The 22,758-nt window shown below is 41.4% G+C and overlaps 2 protein-coding genes across 2 annotated transcripts; both read left to right on the forward strand.

Moving 5' to 3' along the window:
* The first annotated feature begins 792 nt into the window (after positions 1 to 792).
* Positions 793 to 21,328, forward strand: TXNDC12 (thioredoxin domain containing 12). The gene is made up of 7 exons (XM_074961741.1): positions 793 to 1,012; positions 3,689 to 3,749; positions 16,123 to 16,175; positions 16,880 to 16,953; positions 17,557 to 17,626; positions 17,718 to 17,801; positions 20,463 to 21,328. The coding sequence occupies exons 1-7, from the start codon at positions 916 to 918 to the stop codon at positions 20,540 to 20,542; spliced, it is 519 nt and encodes a 172-aa protein (XP_074817842.1). The 5' UTR covers positions 793 to 915; the 3' UTR covers positions 20,543 to 21,328.
* Positions 5,700 to 9,021, forward strand: KTI12 (KTI12 chromatin associated homolog). The gene has a single exon (XM_074962314.1). The coding sequence runs from the start codon at positions 5,700 to 5,702 to the stop codon at positions 6,420 to 6,422; it is 723 nt and encodes a 240-aa protein (XP_074818415.1). The 3' UTR covers positions 6,423 to 9,021.
* Positions 21,329 to 22,758: the final 1,430 nt, after the last annotated feature.

Consider the following 22,758-nt stretch of genomic DNA (forward strand, 5'->3'; position numbering starts at 1 on the left):
TGGGACAGTGCCCAGGGTTGCAAACCGATGTAGTGTTTCCCAAGAAGATACCAGTAGCTAATTGAGCAGAGTTAGCAGCATGTTGGGATAGTTCTCAGGATTCCAGGTTTTAGAGGCTGGCTGGTCAGCATTTGTACAGTAAGGCAGACTTTAAGAAGCAGGTTTTTAAAAATGTAAGAGCTCTTGGAATCCCACAGATTCCAATTTGTAAAACATATAAATCAAGATCTGCGATAATCCAGCTTTTACTTTCTCAGTTTGCAAACAGCTAGGCGTTAAATGTATCCAATCCCGAAGATCGTTCCACTTTGAGCATAGTGATATATACGCTCCACTTTTTTTTTTTTAACAGAATAAAATAAAACTGAAATCCACCCCCCGCTTGCAGGTACTGAAGAGCAGCCAATCAATTTCGATCAATTCTCTGTCAATCCTCCAAGACATATGTAGACTGGGTTAGTTAAACATTAAATCATTCTGGTAAGAATTATAGCTTTAACCAAAATCTGGATTTGAGCAATATTACTACTCCTCATGAGGGGCTGGCGGCAAAACCAGTTTGCATGTGTGAATTGGGTGAGCTCCCCCTTTCAAATCTAGATGAAATTACTATTTAAATGCCTCCCCCACCCCCAAGGCAATGTCTCTTCTCGGAAAGTGGCCAGTTTGGAACCAAATATGCAGAGCTGAAGCTATAGATCAGAAATAATTTTGCTAAGTCTCTGATTCAGATTTTGGGGGATCTGTTCCTTTTATTATTAACCTGATACAGGACTCTGAAGCACCACCCACATCCGCCTAACATCACTTCCTGGGTTAAAAAAAAAAAACACCTTAAACCTCATTTGATCTGATCTTGCTGACTGTGGCCATCGAGAAGTATTCATTGTGCTGCCGAGGATCCAAGTTGATACGATGAAGATTCAATTAGCAGCAGCACTCTCCAATCTCTTTCTTTGCCTGATTTTCCTGGTGCTTACCACATCCTCTGCTGGAGAAGGGCTTGGCAAGGGTTTGGCATCTCTTTTATTTTTGCTTGTATTTAAACTTTTATGATTGCTATAAATAAATAAGTAAATAAATCCCTAGTCAGGAGGGTCCCTTCCGCGCACCCCAGAACTGTATTTAATATTTGCAATAATGCATTCAAATAGTAATCTTGATTATTTAGGTAAATTTCATCGGTAGGGGGAGTAAGGAGATAATCACTTTAGTGGTAGAACTGAGGCTGAAACGTACAAGATATTATGGTGCCAGGCCATAAATTGATTATGAGCAATTGCAATGCAGCAGTGATACAGTAGGAAATGCCTTAATGTTGTGGAGTGGAGAAGAGGGGCTTAGCAGGTTTATTCTTTTTCAAAACTGTCAATTGCTGGTTGTAGCAGACCTGCCAAGTCTCATTCTCATTTAGAAGAAGATTTGTTAGTTCTGAGATAGTTTTAAAGCAGTTTTTAAAATTTCTTTGGTGTTGAAGGATTTTGTAAATGGTCTGTCAATGAAATCTCAATTAAATTTTTAATTTCCCCTTCAGATTGTCCCATTTTGACATCCCTACAACTATGCAACATAAGCACATTGGGTTATGGCTAGTAAATAGGTGATCAAGTAGATATTGTATGGTTTGTCCTATAGTTTTTATCTTTCACTATTGTTTAAATTCCAGTAAACTGTACTTCTACTACCATCCCCTCTCTTGTCACTTGTTCTGACTCAATCCCTTCTATCCATATTATCTTACCTTTTTACATTATTTACTGATTTCAGCTTTTCTTAATAAACCTGTAGTTGTTCGACTATCCTGTACCATGATTTGGATTTATCTTTCCCCAGCTCTGTTCAGTCCACCTTACTTTATTTCCCTATCTTTGTTCTGAAGTCTGGAATGTGAGGAGCAGGTTTAGTCAGTTTATAAATGTTCTTGACTATGTTCTTCAGTGACAGGGAAGAAGTATCTTTAGTATTACTAGTTATCTTTTTTTGGTAGTTGAATTTAAACTCTAGAGGTCCCTATTTTTAAAAATAAGGTTATTTCATAAGCTGTTGAGTGTTGCATTTTGTTAGTAACAGAATTCCATTCATCATGGAAAGGTGGTTCTTAATTTTTTTGATAATAAAACTATTAATATTAATCAGGTCATGGGAGCGAGGGAAGATTGTAATGATTTTATTTTTAATGAATGTAGACATCCTTGCTTACTAGAAAGAAATGTGATCTAATGTATATTTAAATATCATTGATTACAAGAAATAATGCTCCTCCTCATCCCCCTGAATATTTTATGTAAGGTTCCCTTGAGCTAAATGTACCCCATACCCCCAGTCTTGTCCCCATTGACAGCAGAGACTTCTACTGCCTATTTACAGCCTGATTAAGCTAAATGTTTAAGCACGCATATACTTAAATTACATTGAACTAGACTTAAGCATGTACTTAAAGTAAAGCACACACTTAAATACTTTTGCAGAAAAGGGACTTTAATGGGCAATAGAATTTGGTCCCATACAGAAATATATTGTACCAGTATGGTTATATTTTTAATAAATGGCAAAGATGCCTGGAGGCCTGGATAGGCACACTTATGTATTGTTTAACTCTAAATAGAAAAATAGCATAGTGATAGGTGAAAGCCATGCTGTTGTATGGGTGTAATTCATAATGTGTAAAAAAAGCAAAAAAAATGGCTGAGAACTTAAACATTGGACAGTAACAGGCTGCGAATCCCAGTGGTGATTGAACCTGGTGATATTCTATACAAAAAGAGCTCTCAGCTCTATTTGTATCTGTTTCCATCGCTTTACACTGACTCAACAGACATTCTAAACTTTAGAGTGACACAGAGACAATCCTGCTATCTTATTCGATGGATAGTGCTGATAGCAGATCTTGGTGCCATTCTGCATCCTCTCCTTGTCTTCAGTTCAGGATACACAGCTTGGATTGCATGTCTGTTAATTACAGAATTGGTGGGACTACTTGTATGAGTAAGGGCATGCAGAACTGAGCCCCCATGTTCTTTAATAATTGACTAAAAGGTATTAATATTGGAATTTTCCCCAGTCTTCTTAGACCTTGCATTATTATGAAAGAGGATTATGAAAATTAACTTTACCCAAAAAATCCAATATTCAGAAATGAAATTTGATGCTTCCTGGGCGTATCCAGGGTTCTGAGGCACCTTGCTATCGCTTGTCCTTAGTATGAGCAAATCTTGCCTGTGCCTGCTGTGTGTCAGCTCCCTGACTACCCCAGCCTCTGGCAGTGCTCCCCCCCAGGGCTCTGCAGACCTTGCTTTCTCTCTGCAGATAGCAATAGGCACACCCGTCTCCTAAGCCCTCTGAACACTCTCTGTAAGGTCCGGCTGCTTATTCACTGAATTACTTAGAATTACTAGGCCTGCTGTTTCTAAAGGAACAGTACCCCATAGCTTACTAGTTATATCTTAGAACACAGCTCTGCTGAATGCACAGCACGTAGGTATATGTATAGTGAAAACAAGAGTAAGTTTATTATCCAAGAACAGAGATTCAAGTGATAGTGAGTATGAATATTGAAAACAAATGGTTACATATAAAAACTGCTTGCTAAAGAAGGGAAATAAATATATTTTCTGACACTATCAACTAGTTTTATCTGTCATTTGACATTTTAAATTATGCTACTTTTATAAACCTTTCCCTTTTCTAGGTTTTGGAGATCACATTCATTGGAGAACACTAGAAGATGGGAAGAAAGAGGCAGCAGCCAGGTATGTTATACAATTTAAGTTCACAGGGTGGCTTTACATTAAAAAGAGAAAAAAGATTCTGCATTGATCCTATATTTAATCAGAGCTAGTTATGTGTAAAAATATCCAGGTGGTATAGGAGAACCTACAGACCCAGATAATACATCAGAGAGAAAACATTTAACATTTGTTAATGATAAGCTTTGATCCTGCAATCAGATCTTCCAGGTAGATACATCCTTGAAGCCGTGTAGATCTTCATAGATTTACATAGATCTACCCACAGATCCAATTGCTGGATTGAGGCTTTATTGCATCATTGAGCTGAAAAGAAAATTATCATGCTTTTTGACAACCTACTACAATATAGAAAGAGACATGGGCCCCAGTCCTGCAGACATTTAAACAAGTGCTTAACTTTACATACATGAATAGGTTTTTTGGAACTCAACAGGACTACTTGCAGTTGCATGCATAAATGTTTGCAGGACAGAGGCCATAGAGTTAATTGAAAAGATTATTTTATATCTGTGACACCAATCTGGAAGTGTAAAATATTTCCTTATTTTAAAAAATATAAAAATTACAGACTAGATTTTTATGAAAGATATAGCTAGAATTTGAATTTTGCATTCAAACTGATCCATCTGTTTTCTCCCACTCACAATATGAGAATGTGTAGCGAGGACATAAAATTAACATAGCAGGTGCAGTTAGAGAATTCTAAGGTGGCACTTAACTGTACATAATGGTATCCATGCAATATGCCTTTCCAAAAACCACTTTACTGCAGTATTTGTGGTAATTACTGCACTATTGTTTGTCCATAGAAAAGTATATGTGACCTTACGCAGTCCGCCTTACATTTAGTGAGACAACAAGCTAGTGGGAGTGAGATGTCTCTTCCTTAGTCTTGGCTAATGCAGTGAATAGTCAGTCAGTGAATTTCACAGCCCCATCTTCCATTGCTGGAAGGGCAGAGCCAGGTGACCTATCTAGCCAGATTCTGTAGTATCTGAGTGCCTGTGAGTGGCAAAGCTTGTATGAGACCAAGGAGTACATAGGTGAGACAAAACCTTGTGTGTAGGTGAGACAAAATCTTTGTGTGTGTGTGCGCGCGCGCGCGTGTGTGCTCTGGGGTGGCTGAGCGCTGTGGCCTGCGGTGGCACCATGGGCTGGCTGTGTACTATGGAGAAGCTATGTACAATGGCCTGGGGTGATGCGCTGTGGGATGGCAGTGCTGTGGGATGGCTGGCTGCCATGGCACGGGGCAATGCCCAATGGGGTGGCAGTGCCATGGGGTAGCTGGCTGTCATAGCATGGGGCGATGCCCGGTGGGCTCAGTGCTGTGTGCTGGCTGGTTGTCGTGACATGGGGCGATGCCCGGTGGGGTGGCAGTGCTGTGGGATGGCTGGCTGCCATGGCACGGGGCAATGCCCAATGGGGTGGCAGTGCCATGGGGTAGCTGGCTGTCATAGCATGGGGCGATGCCCGGTGGGCTCAGTGCTGTGTGCTGGCTGGTTGTCGTGGCATGGGGCGATGGCCGGTGGGATGGCAGTGCCATGGGGTGGGTGGCTGCCATGGCCTGTGGGGTGGGTGGCTGCCATGGCCTGGGGCGATGACCGGTGGAGTGGCAGTGCCATGGGGTGGCTGGCTGCCATGGCCTGTGGGGTGGGTGGCTGCCATTGCCAGGGGCGATGCCCGGTGGGGTGGCAGTGCCGTGGGGCGGCTGGCTGCCGTGGCTGGTCGCTATACCATGGGGCGCTGTGGCTGGGCCACACTGTGACGTGCTTCCCTCGCCCCCAGCCCACCCCTCCCTGCATAGGGGCGTTAGAGCCTGACATCGCCTCGTGCTGAGGGCCAAGCTCTCTTGTTGCCCTGGGGCCGGGAGTGACGTTCGTTGCCCGCCCCGGATGCGCTTGCGAGGGACTTCCGGGTTATAATGGCGGCGTCCCTGGCTGTGGGCGGAAGATGCCGCTCGTGGTGCTGTGCGGCCTGCCGGGCAGCGGGAAGAGCCGGCGGGCCGAGGAGCTGCGGGGGGCGCTGAGCGCGGAGGAGCGGCCGGTGCACGTGGTGGCGGAGGTGGCGGGGGGGCGCGCGGCGCTGCGGGCCGAGGTGGAGCGGCGGCTGAGCCGGCGGGACGTGGTGATCGTCGACGCGGGGAACGAGCTGAAGAGTTTCCGCTACGAGCTCTACTGCGCGACCAAGCATGCGGGCACGCCGCATTGCCTGCTGCACTGCTCGGGGGGCGCCCCGCATCCGTCCGCGGGCCCCTTCGAGACCCCGGACTCGCGGAACCGCTGGGACCGGCCCCTCTTCACCGTGCACGGGCAGGAGCCGCTGCCGCTGGCGGAGATCCGCGCCGCCCTCTTCGAGAGCAGGCCGCCCCCGCCCAACCAGTCCACCCGCTCGCAGCCCCTGCAGTCCGCCGGCTTCCTCCACCAGCTGGACCGGGTCACCCAGGAGGTGCTGGCTGCCGTGCTGGCCGCCCAAAGGAGCGGGGCCCAGCCTGGGGAGCTGATCCAGGTGGCTGGGGCCAGCGAGGGGCTAGTACTGAGCCGGCCCCTGGGCATGGCTGAGCTGAGTCGGCTCCGAAGGCAGTTCATCAGCTACACCAAAATGCATCCCAGTGAGGAGAACCTGCCCCAGCTGGCCAACATGTTCCTGCAGTACCTGAGCCGCAGCATCCAGTGACCCCTGTAGTCTCCCTAGTCCAGTGTCTGAACAGGAGGGCTGGCTAATGGGGTCCAGTCACCGAGAGCCTCCACATCCCCCAAAATAAGAGTCTATGCCCATGGGAAGTTGGCTCTCCCTAGTCCCTGGTCTCCAGTGCCTGGACCAGAAGTCTGTGCTGATAGACAGGAGGGCCCTGCATTACCCATCATCTGAGCAAGAGTATCCAACCAGAGTGGGTATGGAGAACCAGCTGCGGTGGTCCACGATTTCTGCTAACAGGAGTAGTGGGTGTGCACACACCTCCCCCCTCCCCCCCGTAGCAGCCTCAGCACCTGAGTAGGAATGCCTAACAAGGGCAGCTACAGGCAGCTAGCCATTGCATCCTCAAGCATCCCAAAAGTCTACTAATGGGGGCTATGGAGAGCCAAACCCCATTAACCATATAGTCTCTGCAGTGTCCAAAGAGGAATGCTACAGGGGAGCTGAGCTCTCATGCTGCTGCAGCATCTTGAGGAACGATAATCTTTCATCTGGGTTTTTTTGTGTCTGCCCTAAATAAGGCAAGGATAAAATGGATTCATCAGACTGTACAAAGCATTGGGACTTATAGCCTTTTTAAAAACTGGTGGTGTTTTCAAAAGTTTTTCTGAACCCAGGAAATTAATCTTCAGTTTGGACAGTGGAAATATGTTTACTTTGTGAACTCAAATGTCTGTCTCTCTTTTTGAAATCCTGTGCCTGGGATGGAATGAAATATTTAATTTACTTTCAAAACAATTATTTCAGCAACTTCCTGTGGCTTCCTTTCCAAAGTCATTGGCAGATCCTGGGCTAAATACACTAATTGTTCAGTTAACAGCAGTTGCTCTCACAATGAGGATGATCTGAATTGTACTTCATTGTTACAGTATCTGCTCTGATTCCATACATCTCTTGGAACTCTTTTATATGCCTTAATTAAGAGATTATATGGAGAGTTAGTGCATGGCAAGCTGGGATGTAAATCTACATGCTGTAGCATGCTTCCCAGTACCTGTCTGCTTGCACCTCCTGCTGTGCACTAAAATTTCCTTAGTGCTCTGTGAACAGTAGTAGGTCAAAGCACACTAGGTAATTTTTAGTGAGCACCAGCATGGGCCACACAGTCAGTGCATGGTATACTAGAGCGCTGTAGATTTACACCCCGGCTTGCCATGTACTAATTCTGCTGTGTAGACATACCTGCTTGCTAACTCAGCTTTGGATCCTGCCCTTCTATTTAACCCTAATCTTAGTATGAACCCTCTCCCTGTATATGCATACCTGCTTCTCTTTGCCTTTTGAGGAAGGCTTCCCTCCCTATTAAACATTCATTTATTTGTCTGGAATGATGGCATAAAGTGGGGGGGTCACTTCAGTGAGTACAAAAGTTCATATGCTCTGACTACCTAATAATATCTACCAGTCAGTACGTGGATTTGTATATTGTGAGATTGAAAAATGACTATAGCTGCTATGTAAAGAGACCCCACTTTGCCCCCTTTGGGCAATTAAATTGGAAAGAATAAAAGCTGGGAAATGTGTGGTCAAAAGCAGTAAAACATCTCTGATACCTGATTTGCTGAGAATTCTATTTAGTAATTATAAACCCCTCAATTCAAAATCTGTCTAGAAAAGTTTGCCCTTGATAGTAGTGTGTGGTACTAGACCAGGTGCTGGCTGGCTGGACTGTGTTCACTTATTAAATGGGAATCACTGATACTGTTATAACTTGAGGATATCTTTCGGATAAATCTGTCACCCTACTGCTGAAGAAAATTAAAGAGCAAAATCATGTTGGGCTACATGAAAGAAATCAGTGAGGGTGTAACATTCTATTTTTCTCAACATCCCTTAGTACGTTTGATGTTCTAATATTAGTTTGGGCAGGAAAATGTGTGCCCATGTTCTGTGTATGCTACAGAGAAGCAGCTTCTATGCTGATAATATATTTCTGTGGTTAAAATTGGAATTGACCGTATATGCATCTCTTAGCACAATTTTCCTCCTTTCTTGGTACTCAGGACTATAATTGGTTATAACTGGAAGGACGCTTCCATTCGTACCTCTCATTCTTTTCTATAAATTTAAGTAATTCAATGCCGTCATCCACTGCAAGGTTGAACAATATAATGTAAGGAACAATCTCGTTTAAAATGAATCAAGCATTAGCACTACCACCACTGCCCTGGGAAAACTTTTACAGTTTTATAAGTTTAATTGGTAAAAATCCCATGCCACACTCCTCTAACATCCTGGCTCCTTGCCTGCATCTATTGTGTGCTTTCTCTGGTGCCAGATTGCCTTCTGTGTTCTCCATGTATCAGCTGTCCCTGCAAAGATACTGTTACTCTCCACATGGGAGTATTTCTTGCCCCATATCCATCTGGCTGCAGCAGCCTCTGGCTCTGTGAAGGGATTTGGGATCTTATCTTACTAAGGGTGTGTGGCCATTGTGATGTGGCTTTAAAAATCCTTCTGTTACATTTTTCCTTTTACATGCCACTCTCTTGTTAGAAACAGACTATAAGGTGCAAAGAGACACTGTCAAGTAAAAAAAAAAAAAAAAAAAAAAAAAATCAAATCTTTAATGGATCACCTCTCTGCTAATGCAAACTTGTTCTCTGCAGAGCATTTTGTTTTGTCCTGTCTTCAAGTATCCAAACTGATGGTGTGCACTACTTCATTTAAGACATTATTTCCACAGCTTAATGTATCTAACTATTGGAGTTTTTTCTCCCTGATATTCAGATAAATTGTCCTTTTTTTCATCAGATTATTCCTAGTTATAATTCCATACTTTCTTGCTTAGTTTTTCTTGTTTGCAAACAAGATCTGGATAACCCTATACAGCTGATAGACTTGCATGACTTTTTTTAATTTGTGTAAACAGTTTTTATAAAATTCGCTTGCAGTGTTGACAGGCCAAATGTTATAGCATTATACTGTTTGCATGAAAACCTGAAAGTGATTATAAATAAAAGTGAAACACACTTTCATATCTATAGTGAATCATCCAAACTGAGATATCTGCAGCAGATGAACAACATGAGTGAAATGCTGGCCCTGACTGAAGTAATGAGCAATAAATTCAACTTCTGAAATTCTTACTTTTAATGTAAGGTGTCAAAAAATGCTATGTAAAACTTGTTTAAAAAATTAGACTCCACCTTATAGTGACCCCCCTGTACATTTTTCCATAAAATTTTGTTTTCAAGAAAACAAAGGTATTTACTTTTATTTTCACTAGTAGTAGCAGCTAGCCAGTAAACTTACCTCCATCAAAGCTGTTTTGGACTACCATGATTCATATTTAATTAAAAACTTCGTGCAGTGTAACTTCTTACTCTTGTTACCCAATCACAATTTGTGTCTAAATTGACATTTGTAGCGGCCCTTTCCTATGTTCTGCACAGCATGATATGAGAGATACATAGATAGAAATCTAGATACCACACCAGGCATACTCCCTCCCTAAGGCTAACACTTTCAGGTTCTGTGTAGAATGGTTTCATATTCCTATATCCAAAACAACTTCAAAAAAACAACTTGGTGACTTAAAATGCAATAATTTGAGGTAAAGGGAAGTCAAGGCTTAGCTGATATACAAATCTTGGGGGAAATATTGTTTGGCTGCGTATTTTCAAAAAACCCCTAGTTTACTGAAATAATCCATTCCAATCAAATCACGTGTTTGTTTTTTTTCAATTCTACCTGTAATTCTGCCAATTTCTGATCATGTGTTAGACCATGTCATTCAGAAATATTTTAACATACTGCTAAATTTCATACTTCCCAAACTGGAGAAAATAAAGACATATATTAAACCCCCAAAAGTCTACCCTAGAGACGGCGGCTTTCTAGTGCAGATGAATCTTGCTGTGTGGAAAGTGTTTATATAATTGTGAGATGTTAGTGAAGAAGCAGAGGTGCTTTCTAGGACAAGATTTTAGAAGAACTTGTTTGCTTGGAGTTAATATATGAACAGGTATTATCTTTGTATACAGAATTAGTAGGACCTTTACTGGAACCCAGTGTCCACACTTTGGAAAGGGCTCAGTAAAGAGGTACTAGAATGATTTGATGTCTGGAAAACCTACCTGACAGTGAAAGACTTAAGAAACTCTATTTAGCTTATCCAAGACAAGGTTAAGAGGTGACATTATCTACAAGTACCTGCATGGGGAAGAGATTTCTGATAGCACATGACTCTTTAATCTAGCAGACGAAGGTATAACAAGATCCAGTGATTTGAAACTAAAGCTAGGCAAATTCAGACTAGAAATAAAGTGCAAATTTTAAACAGTTAAGTAATTAAGTAGTGGGACAACCTGTATAGGGATATAGTGGGTTCTAAATCACCTGAACTCTTTAAGTGACTATGAGATGTATTTCTAAAAGATATAAAATTTTTATTAAAATTAATGTTAAAAAAATATATAATACATAGGTTGGGAAAAGAGTGTGTACATCTGGGTATAGTGGTTAGATTATTCACAAAAATAAAGTTAATTTTTAAGTCACATGATACATAGAGTACATAATCAGCAATAACCCAAATTTAGGTGAATAGATTTAAGAATACAGTTTAGATACTAGAATCCAAGTACTCAGGTACATCACTCATGAAAAGTTGTACAGAGATTTGGTTGTGGAAAGCAAAATATATCAATGAGTGGAGATTGTCCCTCAGTAATTGAGAATTAGGTTGGTTCTCCACTTAGAATATACAATCCATGAGTTTGTTACGTTCCTGACTGCACTTCTGATTGGCACTCCAGCTCATCCCTCCTGGTATTGCCGATGTCCAGTGATGTGTTCTATGTAAATGTCCCTCGACCACCTGATTGTGTCTGACACCATGAGTTGCTGCATGAGCCAAGCATAGTGTTGACTGATTCTGCATTCTAGCTCAAACTGAAATTATGGGTTTGATGTAGAAATTAGTGGGTATGGCTTTGTGACCTGTGTTATGTAGGATGAAATAGACTAGAAGACCAAATGGTCCCTTCTGGCTTTAAAATCTACAAACATAGGAGAATAACGTTTCTACTTTTTCTTGGGAGTCTTGTTTAGTAATAAGTATACATGAAGTAACTGGCAAATCAATATTTGGACTCTTCCTTTGCAGAAAGTTTCAACAAAAACTTCTAGTAGTTGATTGTTTAAAATAGGGGTTCCCTCAATATCCTTCATATCATGAGCCCATATCCTGCAGCTCTCCACACTTCCTCCTCAAGTGGGCCCCAAGATACTTTTGGTGATTCCCACAGTGCTTCATAGAAAGGAACATAGAAATCAACACTGGTTTATGGAATGCTTCTGATAGTGGACTGCTGCTTCATCAGAAAGTCTAGAGAAAGGGAATAGGAGTGGGCTCATGAAATTATCTTTTGATAACCTTTTGCCAGAAGCTGAGTCTGGACAACCTGATAATTGCCCTGTTCTGTTCATTACTTCTGAAGCATCTGGCACCAGCTGTTGTTAGAAGACGGGATATTGGACTAGATGGACCATTGGTCTGACCCAGTATGGCCATTCTTATGTTCTTACCATTCTGTTACCACGACATCATTCCTGTTATAGTAGACGATTGATAGATTTTTAGAGTCTGACAGAGTGAACAGCTGCAATGTAACTATACCAATAGCCATCATTACCACTTAGAGAATGAGATTGTTCTGGGCTTCAGCCATCAATCAGCTTATTCATTACTATTTTTAACTGCTTCACAGTTTGTTTTTTTTTTATTATTATTTTTATTTTTTAAACTGTCGGCAATAAATAGAGTTTGCCATCTGTGTCTACTGAATTCCTGGATTTCCTATTACTGCTACCACTGGTAGCAGACACAGTGAGCATGTTAGTGAAGACAGGGCTCCAGGTGGCTGTTGGCATAGTAAGCACTGTGTCTGCTAGCCTTTCTCAGAGCAGAGCTGTGTGACATGGTGGTTAAATGTCCTACATGCATGCCAATTATTACCTAGCTATAAATGTGAACATCACATTTAAAATGTAGCAATGTCTCTTTTGCTCAGGGCAGTTTACTGTAGTGCTCTTGCCGGCCCTACCAGGTGACTCCTAGAAACTGGGAAACGTTAGGAAAAATTTCTAGTGCACTCAAGGTCCTTCTGTCTAATTGCCTAACAGATTGAATTTAATGCAAAGGAGGTTAGAGAATTTGAACGCTGGAAAAGTTGTTGGATGGCTGTAACATACGCCGAGGCTACAACCTGGAAAGGACAGACCACTGTGCCCCCTTAACACTCCCACCTGGGCTGTCTCTTACAATGCCGTGCTAGTGACAAGTAGCAAACCCCTTCAGGTGCTCTGATCACTCTGCTAACAGCATGCAGAGACATGCCCAGCTAAGTTGCATGAATGCTCTCGAAGCTACTCATGAACTATACAGAAAGAGAGACACCAGCAAATCTCTCAGCTCCCAAGCCTTGCACCCCAGAAATGTAACCATCTTTCACTGCTCGAGACCTTCTCTTGAATGATGCAAATTCATTAATTAGTACACCACTTTGTCAAAGGATAGTGGATGTGCCCCAGCCTTTGTAATCTGAGCAGATTCCCCAAGCACTTCAAACAAATTCACTGGTAAGGATAAAACATTAAAATAAGTTTATTAACTACAGAAAATAGATTTTAAGTGATTATAAGTGTTAGCATAGAGGTCTCAGAGTAGCAGCTGTGTTAGTCTGTATTCGCAAAAAGAAAAGGAGTACTTGTGGCACCTTAGAGAGTAACCAATTTATTTGAGAATAAGCTTTCGTGAGCTACAGCTCACTTCATCGGATGCATAAAGTGGAAAGTACAGTGAGGAGATTTTATACATACACACAGACCATGAAAAAATATACATTGTAAGGAGAGTGATCATTTAAGATGAGCTATTACCAGCAGGAGAGTGGGGTGGGGGGAGAAAAAACCTTTTGAAGTGATAATCAAGGTGGGCCATTTCCAGCACATTTCCAGGAGTTAACAAGAAAGTCTGAGGAACAGTGGGGTGGGGGGGAGGGGAAGAATAAACAAGGGGAAATAGTTTCACTTAGTATAATGACTCAACCACTCCCAGTCTCTATTCAAGCCTAAGTTAATTGTATCCAATTTGCAAATTAATTCCAATTCAGCAGTCTCTCGTTGGAGTCTGTTTTCAAAGTTTTTTTGTTGAAGGATAGTCACTTTGAGATCAGAAATCGAGTGACCAGAGAGATTGAAGTGTTCTCCTACTGGTTTATGAATGTTATCATTCTTGACATCTGATTTGTGTCCATTTATTCTTTTACGTAGAGACTGTCCAGTTTGGCCAATGTACGTGGCAGGGGGGCATTGCTGGCACATGATGGCATATATCACATTGGTAGATGTGCAGGTGAACGAGTGTCTGATAGTGTGGCTGATGTGATTAGGCCCTATGATGGTGTCCCCTGAATAGATATGTGGACATAATTGGCAATGGGCTTTGTTGCAAGGATAGGTTCCTGGGTTAGTGGTTCTGTTGTGTGCTGTGTGGTTGTTGGTGAGTATTTGCTTCACGATGGGGGGCTGTCTGGAAGCAAGGACTGGCCTGTCTCCCAAGATTTGTGAGAGTGATGGGTTGTCCTTCAGGATAGGTTGTAGATCCTTGATAATGCGTTGGAGAGGTTTTAGTTGGGGGCTGAAGGTGACGGCTAGTGGCGTTCTGTTATTTTCTTTGTTGGGCCTGTCCTGTAGTAGGTGACTTCTGGGTACTCTTCTGGCTCTGTCAATCTGTTTCTTCACTTCAACAGGTGGGTATTGTAGTTGTAAGAATGCTTGATAGAGATCTTGTAGGTGTTTGTCTCTGTCTGAGGGGTTGGAGCAAATGTGGTTGTATCGTAGAGCTTGGCTGTAGACAATGGATCGTGTGGTGTGGTCCGGGTGAAAGCTGGAGGCATGTAGGTAGGAATAACGGTCAGTAGGTTTCAGGTATAGGGTGGTGTTTATGTGACCTTCGCTTATTAGCACTGTAGTGTCCAGGAAGTGGATCTCTTGTGTGGACTGGTCCAGGCTGAGGTTGATGGTGGGATGGAAATTGTTGAGATCATGGTGGAATTCCTCCAGGGCTTCTTTTCCATGGGCTCAGATGATGAAGATGTCATCAATATAGCGCAAGTAGAGTAGGGGCATTAGGGGACGAGAGCTGAGAAAGCGTTGTTCTAAGTCAGCCATAAAAATGTTGGCATACTGTGGGGCCATGCGGGTACCCATAGCAGTGCCACTGATTTGAAGGTATACGTTGTCCCGAAATGTGAAATAGTTATGGGTGAGGACAAAGTCACAAAGTTCAGCCACCAGGTTTGCCGTGACATTATCGGGGATAGTGTTCCTGATGGCTTGTAGTCCATCTTTGTGTGGAATGTTGGTGTAGAGGGCTTCTACATCCATAGTGGCCAGGATGGTGTTTTCAGGAAGATCACTGATGGATTGTAGTTTCCTCAGGAAGTCAGTGATGTCTCGAAGATAGCTGCGAGTGCTGGTAGCGTAGGGCCTGAGGAGGGAGTCTACATAGCCAGACAATCCTACTGTCAGGGTGCTAATGCCTGAGATGATGGGGCGCCCAGGATTTCCAGGTTTATGGATCTTGGGTAGCAGATAGAATACCCCAGGTCGGGGTTCTAGGGGTGTGTCTGTGCGGATTTGTTCTTGTGCTTTTTCAGGGAGTTTCTTGAGCAAATGCTGTAGTTTCTTTTGGTAACCCTCAGTGGGATCAGAGGGTAATGGCTTGTAGAAAGTGGTGTTGGAGAGCTGCACAGAGGTCAACGTTGGTTACATAAGAAATTTAAAAGAAAATTGCAGTCTAAATTTGACACTTTGTCAGACCAAGTTTTGAATCAAGCAGTTTTTCTCACCCCACTGGATGTTCTAGGCAGTTTACAGTTCTTATTACACAGGCTGAATTCTCTTCTCAGCCTGTCAATCTCCCCAGTTCCAAGTCTTTGTCTTCCAAACAATCTTCCAGATGCTGAATGGGGGAGGAGAAAGGCACAGTGGTGATGTCATCGACCCTGATTTATACTTTCTCCAGGTGCTAGAAAGATCCTTGCAGGGACATGGGGGTTAGATAGCCCCCCCTGTGTACATGCCCTCTCTGAGGAGTCACTGGGAGAATGGATTCTTCTTAATGGGTCATAAACACCTCTGACTGGTCCTGATGTAAATCTGTCTTGTCAGTGTTAGTTGCTCCTTTGTTGCCAATGAAAGACTAGCAGTGGGCGTTTCCCAGATACAACATATTTCAGTAACACACACACACAGCAAAACTTCATAACTTCAGATACAATGGTAACACATATAATTCAACAGAATAGTAACGTTCAACCAATTATAACTTCTCAAAGGATACCTCACAAGGTATACTTTGTACAAAATATAATCCGATCACAGTGGTGATATGGGGGTTCCAGAGTGCTATTTTGAGGTACGGAGTGTCACAAGGCATTTTATTGGATTATTTGGTGCTGATGTTTATAACTTGGGAAGACTTTAGCAAGGAAATGAAGCTTCGGGAGCACAATAGAATCAGTTTACATCTATGACTTTTTCCAGTAGGTAGGGCCTTCTTTAAAAGTTTTAATTACTGGAAGGTGCATTTTCAGAGTTTCATTCAGGAATGCAGTCTTGTTAAGTGTCTTAGAATTGATGTCAGTTGTGCTTTGTTTTTTTTCTAAAGTGGTTTGCCTCTAATGATTATCATCCACAAGTCCTGGTGTGGCGCTTGCAAAGGTATGTGAATTTAATTCTAGAGCACTTTAAAATCCTTAATGGAAGGTTTCTTTATACAAGTCTATTATTATTTACATTTGAAGCATAGCATGTGTAATATTTGCTTTTTGCTCAGATCAATATAGTAGTGCACAAATAGAAATCTTCAATGCAATAAATTAATAGCTGTCCAAATCCATGCTATAAATTGGTTATTAAAAAAACACACCAAATGGGAGGTACCTTCCATTTCTATTGAAGGCTTAATCCTTGGTATGGAAAATTATAAAAGTTTGAAAGAACAGTAAACCTGCATATTCCATTTCTCAGTGGATGGTTAGATTTTTGTCTTGTTCAGTGATATAATGGAACTGGCTAACCATCATGACATAGGTCTAAAAATTTAGGTGAGATGGTTTGGGTGACTGGTAATGGGACCGAGAAAGGTTTTTGCTTCTATACCATTGATTCAAAAATTACCCATGTGACTATTTTTGGCCAGTATTCATCATCTGACTGATCACTGAGGACTGGGCTGGTTAACTTTCACTCTGTGTTATGGGTTCAGTAATTTAAGACAAAGATTCGGTTACTTACTATTCAGAGTCAAGCACCTAACCTCTGGAAGAAGGGATGGAGTGGTGATTTTGGTGTAGGCCTGAATTACGATTTTTTTTTCTTACACAGTTTTCTCTTCTCTCCCCCACCCTTCTTTTTCTTCTTAGCTTTAAAGCCAAAATTTGCTGAATCCAAGGAGATCTCCGAACTTGCCCATAATTTTATTATGGTAAACCTTGAGGTAGGCGTCCCTACAGTTCATGTCCATACTACTATTTTGTAACTGAGCATTTCCCCCTTATTTCTTATCATTATTTATTTCTCCTGACTCCATCCCTTCCTAACTAAATTCTTATCATTATTTAATAGATACAAAATATTGACTGATATAACTGATCGTTTAAAAAATAAAACCTTTACTGTATTGTTATATGGTTTTATTCATGCAGCTGATTCCGTTCCATTTTTTATTAATAATCTGTACATTATACTATTCCCTAATAATAAGAAAGGAAATTGCTTTTCTATACAGATTTATTACCTATAAAACATTCCAGTTACCTATAAAACTCCAAAATAGTGAGTCCATTTAATGTAAACTGATGAAAATATTTGATTTACAGTTATTTTTAAAACTGTTACTTGTTGGGTGACCTTTTTACTTTGTTGGCAAAAGTAGAGGATTTTGCACTCATTTATCTTCTTTTCAAGCTGTTCATGTTAGTTAAAACTACCATTTTATAACAACCATTGGAAGAAAATAGCTTTAAAGTAAATGTTACATTTTCTTAGGTCCCTTGCTTAGAAAGGAGAATTTTGTCTTACATCTGTCTTGCACCCATAGGATGAAGAAGAGCCAAAGGATGAAGCTTTTAGCCCTGATGGTGGTTATATTCCCAGAATCCTTTTCATGGGTAGGGCATGCTCACTGTTGTTACAACCTCTTATAGGACTACTTTGTCATCTTCACCACTTACACATTTTAATCACTTTCTCGTTTCACAGATCCCAGTGGGAAGGTCCATCCAGAGATTATTAATGAGAAAGGAAACCCAAGCTATAAGTATTTCTACATCAATGCTGATCAAGGTATGCGAGAATGAGCTCTAAATTTGAATTGAGTGGGAGTGCATTGCAGGTATGTCATAGGAATGGCAGCTATTGTGAGCTTGTTTTTTGAGTGGAGGTAACCTATAGTTCACAGCAGCTGCGAATTATACCTGATACGTCACGCGCAGTTTGAGTCTAGGCTGAGGCACACGAACCAGGTCCACAACTGCAGAGTTCCCAAAGATACTAAGTTTATTACGCTCGAGCGTGGTGCCCCCCTGCTAGTCAGAAGCGGACCCCGAATGCAGGTTATACAAAGATTATATACCTTGTAGCAAAGCATGTTGCCCTCGTGCATCGGAAACCTTAGCCAATAGATAAACCGTTCCCTTATCTACCACCTATCCCTGCTAGGTACATTCCCCGTGCTAAACCATTACTTCAGCTACACAACATGGTCCTAAAGCAATGCATCAGTAACTTTTCTTATCAGGATGGGAGGCCCACATCACAAGGCCAGGAGGCAGGGAGTTAGGAACAAACAAAGAACAGAAACCGGGAGTCGAAACAGGCTGGAAACAAGGGGGAGGTTTTCACAGGAATGCAGTATCTAAGGAACACTCCTCCTGGTGCATGATGTGCTTGCTTTTAGACAATGGTGGGCCCCAAACCAAAATGGAGTCACATATGCTAACTTTTCCTTAACACAGCACAACTGGAAGCTGTTACAAATAAGGTGAATGAGTGGCTTTTTTGCACCTTGAGGGTGGATGGATTGACCTCTATTACAGAATCATGATGTAAAATAAAAGCATTTCTGGTAATTTAAAATTCAGCCTTTGATGTTACATATCCATCTGTGACTTCTGATGTAAATGTGGACACTTCTCCATTTGTGTGCTTTCCCTTTTCACACAAGTGTAAGAGGACAACCTCATTTAAGAAGAATTAATTTACCTTATGTTTTCTGTCTCTTCAGTAAAGTATCTAAATAGCCATTAGGACCAGGTGCTAGCTGTGAGCAATGTGGCCCTGTTATGTGTGATATAAGCTGGTTAATTAACAACGCTGTTCTCAAATCAAGAAATGTCTAATTGTGAATCTTTTGGGCCCTGTCTACGCTATGGAAACTTTTTCCAAAAATATCTTGCCAGCCCAACTCTACCAGTATAAGCAACCTTCAGAGCCCTAGTATAGGCCAGTTGCTGCTAGAATTTTAAGAACCGTGTCATCTAACCATGTTAAGAGCGGGTCTGATTGGCACAGCTGTAATCAGTGTCAGTCTATATTATGACTTCCAAAATTGCTAACACCAGTGGAGATGATCTGGTGGGAGATTGTAGACATGGCCCTAAAATAATCAGTTGGGAAGAGTAGTGATTCTATTTTTTGGAGGGTGATGAAGAGGAATAATAAGGAAAAAAAGTGACCTCTCTAAGGGTTTGCCAGTCCTATAGTCCATCACATCAGCATCATACCTGATCTTAAGGAAAACTAAGCCCCACTTATAGAATGTACTTAGCTCATCATGCAATTTACTGGTACATTTCAAATAGTGGTGTGTTGGTTGTCTTGGATACTGAATCACAGGTATCCACAAAACAGCATGTAGAGCAGTGCAGGCTTCCCCATGCCGGCCCACTTGTTTACCTCGACCCTGGAGAGGCCACCTGCCTGTGAAAGAATAGTTCAGGTTCACTGCTCACCTTGCTGTTGAGAGAGCCAACAAGGCTGAGAGCTGTGACAGTGTGTTTTGTGCATGGTAAAGCAGAGGGAATCTTCCTAATTATATTCTGAATGTAAAAATCTCAATTCCTCTTAATTGTTCTGGTAGAGATTTTTTCTATGGCGCCTGAGAGAAGCAGGCACGAAACTGCCATTGAAGTAACGAACCACAGCAGAATGGCTTAGGTGTGCTGATGGGGATAGATGCAGGCAAAGCTTTGTTCTGTTATATTAAAGGTGACCCATAAAAGAGAAAAATAGGTTTCTGTTGAATTTTGCGGCTGTGACTTTTTAAAAGAACAAAACAAAAACACTCTCAGGCTTTATACAAGATTTTTTTTTTTAATTTTTTTTTTAAATTTATCTTTTACCTTAGAAATATCAGGAATATCAAAACTTGCCTTCCTTGGTAATACTGGAGAGGGTCTTAGAGATGTGGATTGTTAGGGGAGTGTTGAACTTTAAATACAGATACCCAAGCTGTAGCTCACGAAAGCTCATGCTCAAATAAATTGGTTAGTCTCTAAGGTGCCACAAGTACTCCTTTTCTTTTTGCAGATACCCAAGTGTATTTCAGCCATTTAAGTTGTGAGCAAAAAAAGTGATTAAAAATCACTTCCCTCTCAAATTATCAGGTTTCATGTGCCTATTATATGATGTCATAATCCTGATAGTTCTTTCTTTGTCCATAGAGTCTGCCAACAAAAATAGGGTAGATGAGGCATGAACTTAAAAAAGGTATGGGAAAGGGAAGAGAGTACGAGTGGGAGATATTTAATGCTTCTTTATCCATCAAATAGAAGCCAAAAAGAGCATAACTCTAACTTTTTTCTTTTGCAGGCTATTTCCAAGGGGTTTATTCTATAAGATTGCACCATTGGTTGATAAAAATACTTTTCATTATACACTTCCTTACTTGATCCATATCATGTGTAGTAATGATCCAGCTGATATTCTATGTATTTAATTTGACAGTTGTCCAAGGAATGAAGGAAGCCCAAGAGAAGCTGACAGGAGATGCTTTCAAACAAAAACATCTTGGAGATGAATTATAATATATATATTGAACATTCCTTTTCCATCACCCTGAAGCTCTGAAAGGATAAATAATTTTTTTTTTTAAACCATTAAACGTACCAAGAAATGTAGCTGCACTGGAAGGACGTAATTCTCCTCTCACTATCTGATTTTTCACACACCTCCATCAAATACAGTGTTATCTTCTCCTCCCTGTCTAGTTTACACTTCAGTGCTTATTTATAGCTGATGTACTTGCATACACAACCTCATCTTGAATGGATATGTCAGATCTGTCTGTGTAAACAATGACCACTAGTATCCAGAGGCCTAGATCTTACCCTCTTCTTAAGAGGAATGATTTTTACGTTTTCAAATTGCCAACACTTGGTCTCCAATAAGCGCTTGCTCCCCCACGTCTGACTGACATTAAGTCATCCCTTTGATTTCAGTGGGGAAACTCATGAGTAGGAGATGTGACTCAAGCTGCTCTATTCTGAAAAGCCAAAAAATATCAAACCAATAATTTTGCCATGAACACTAACAAGTAGAGTTATTTTCATTAATATCTAAGAGTCGCATGTGGAATATTCACTCTGAACATTTTTTTTCTTGTAGGAACTCTTTGTGACTTGGCTTTACTTGCATTCAGGTTGAGACTCCACCTATCTATTGTATGTTCATCTTTCAATTGTTTTATTAAGAGAAGATGGATTATATCGAAGCATTATGGGGTTCTCCCCCTTTTTGCAGAATGTTTTTGGAGAATGTCTTGCCATCGCATTGTACTGTATTTTTGTACTACGGTGAAAAATAAAAATGAAACTTTTTAAGAATAAAATGCATGGTGAGGTTTTTTGGGGGAATGGAGTAATTTTCCATTCTTTTTAGGAATTGGGGGACTTAAATATGTTTAAACTATGGTAGTGCTGATGTTGAATGTCACAGATTAAAAAGATTTTCACTTTTTTATGAAAAAGATTTTCACTTTTTTATGAAAAATGACAATCGCTGCTGCTTTTCAGTGGTTGAAACAGGCCTATTTTCTCAACGTTTAATTATTATCCAGTCACTTTTATGCTATTTAAAATAAGTTGGAAACAGAAAAGTACCAAGCAATTACCTATTGGAACTGAAAAGAAAATGGTTTTTAATGTATCCTAAAAATATATCACTTACCCATTTTGCATAGAAACATTTGTTGAATGAGTTACCATTGTTCTTGACCTAAACACTGTGTGTTTACTGACTGGGGAATTATCGAGTGAATCTATGGCCAGGTCTGTCTCTTTTAAAAGGCAGAAGGAAAGAATGCAAGAGAAATGTGTTGTAGAACTATGCTTTGCTAAGGCCTGGCTTGTCACGGTCCACACAACAGTACATGGGATTTTTAACACTGTTAGTGAAAGAACTCCTGAGCAGGATTGTCCTGTTGAGCCATATAGCCATCAGCAGCAAGCCCGTTTGTGTAGCCTGCATACGTTCCACATGCTGCTATCCTCTGTGTGCTGCCTACCAGTTGTGGAAGGGAAACTGCTCTTATACCCACAGAGAATGTGTCTCTACTACAGAGTTACCATGTGTAACAGCTTGAGTATTCCCATTAACTTGACCCCTGCCCATACCCAAACCCCTCTGTCATGTGTGGTGGTGCTAGTAACACCAGTTGGCAGGCATGACCAGGAGTATAGGACAGTTCTTGAGTGAGCTGCCCTCGTCAGCTGTCCATGTAGTGTGAATGTAGGCTGGAGCTGACACAGCTGAGGGCCACTAGTCCTCCAATGCCTTCCCACAATTTCCGCAGGGCCCTCTACGCTATGGTCTATTGTGTCTATCAGTGCTGTTGTCTGTGGAGTCTGTCAGCTCTACACACTCCCATCTAATCTGTCTTGGTATTTATAACTACCCTCATCACTACAGTATGTCAGTGCCTGGGCTTTGTTTCTCTTGCACACACACAGCTGATTGGATTTCATGTGCGGAGCTGAGCAACCACACTTGCATTTCATATTTCATATCACAGTTGCCTCTATATATTCCACAGTCAATGCTCTTTTCTAAAATGTACCATCTGGTTTACGTCTATGGATTTATGTCCAGTGTTTTAAGTCTAGGGTTTTTTTTGAGTATTAATGCAACAAAACCCAACTGAAGCAAAAATAAAATATGTATTGAAAATTCCTGCAGTGTGCTACAAATTATTTCTAGAGAGCTGTGGTGGACCCTAAAATTTTCCCTCACCCCATACATACTA

Source organism: Natator depressus, chromosome 8, assembly GCF_965152275.1.
Source record: "Natator depressus isolate rNatDep1 chromosome 8, rNatDep2.hap1, whole genome shotgun sequence".
Lineage (NCBI taxonomy): Eukaryota > Metazoa > Chordata > Testudines > Cheloniidae > Natator > Natator depressus.

Excerpts from the sequence above, each read along its gene's own strand:
- TXNDC12 (XM_074961741.1), top strand. The coding sequence starts at position 916 with ATGAAGATTCAATTAGCAGCAGCACTCTCCAATCTCTTTCTTTGCCTG. Across the intron at positions 1,013-3,688 it reads TGGAGAAGGGCTTGGCAAGG|GTTTTGGAGATCACATTCAT; the intron begins GTTTGGCATCTC and ends TCCCTTTTCTAG. Across the intron at positions 17,627-17,717 it reads TCCCAGAATCCTTTTCATGG|ATCCCAGTGGGAAGGTCCAT; the intron begins GTAGGGCATGCT and ends CTCGTTTCACAG.
- KTI12 (XM_074962314.1), top strand. The coding sequence starts at position 5,700 with ATGCCGCTCGTGGTGCTGTGCGGCCTGCCGGGCAGCGGGAAGAGCCGG.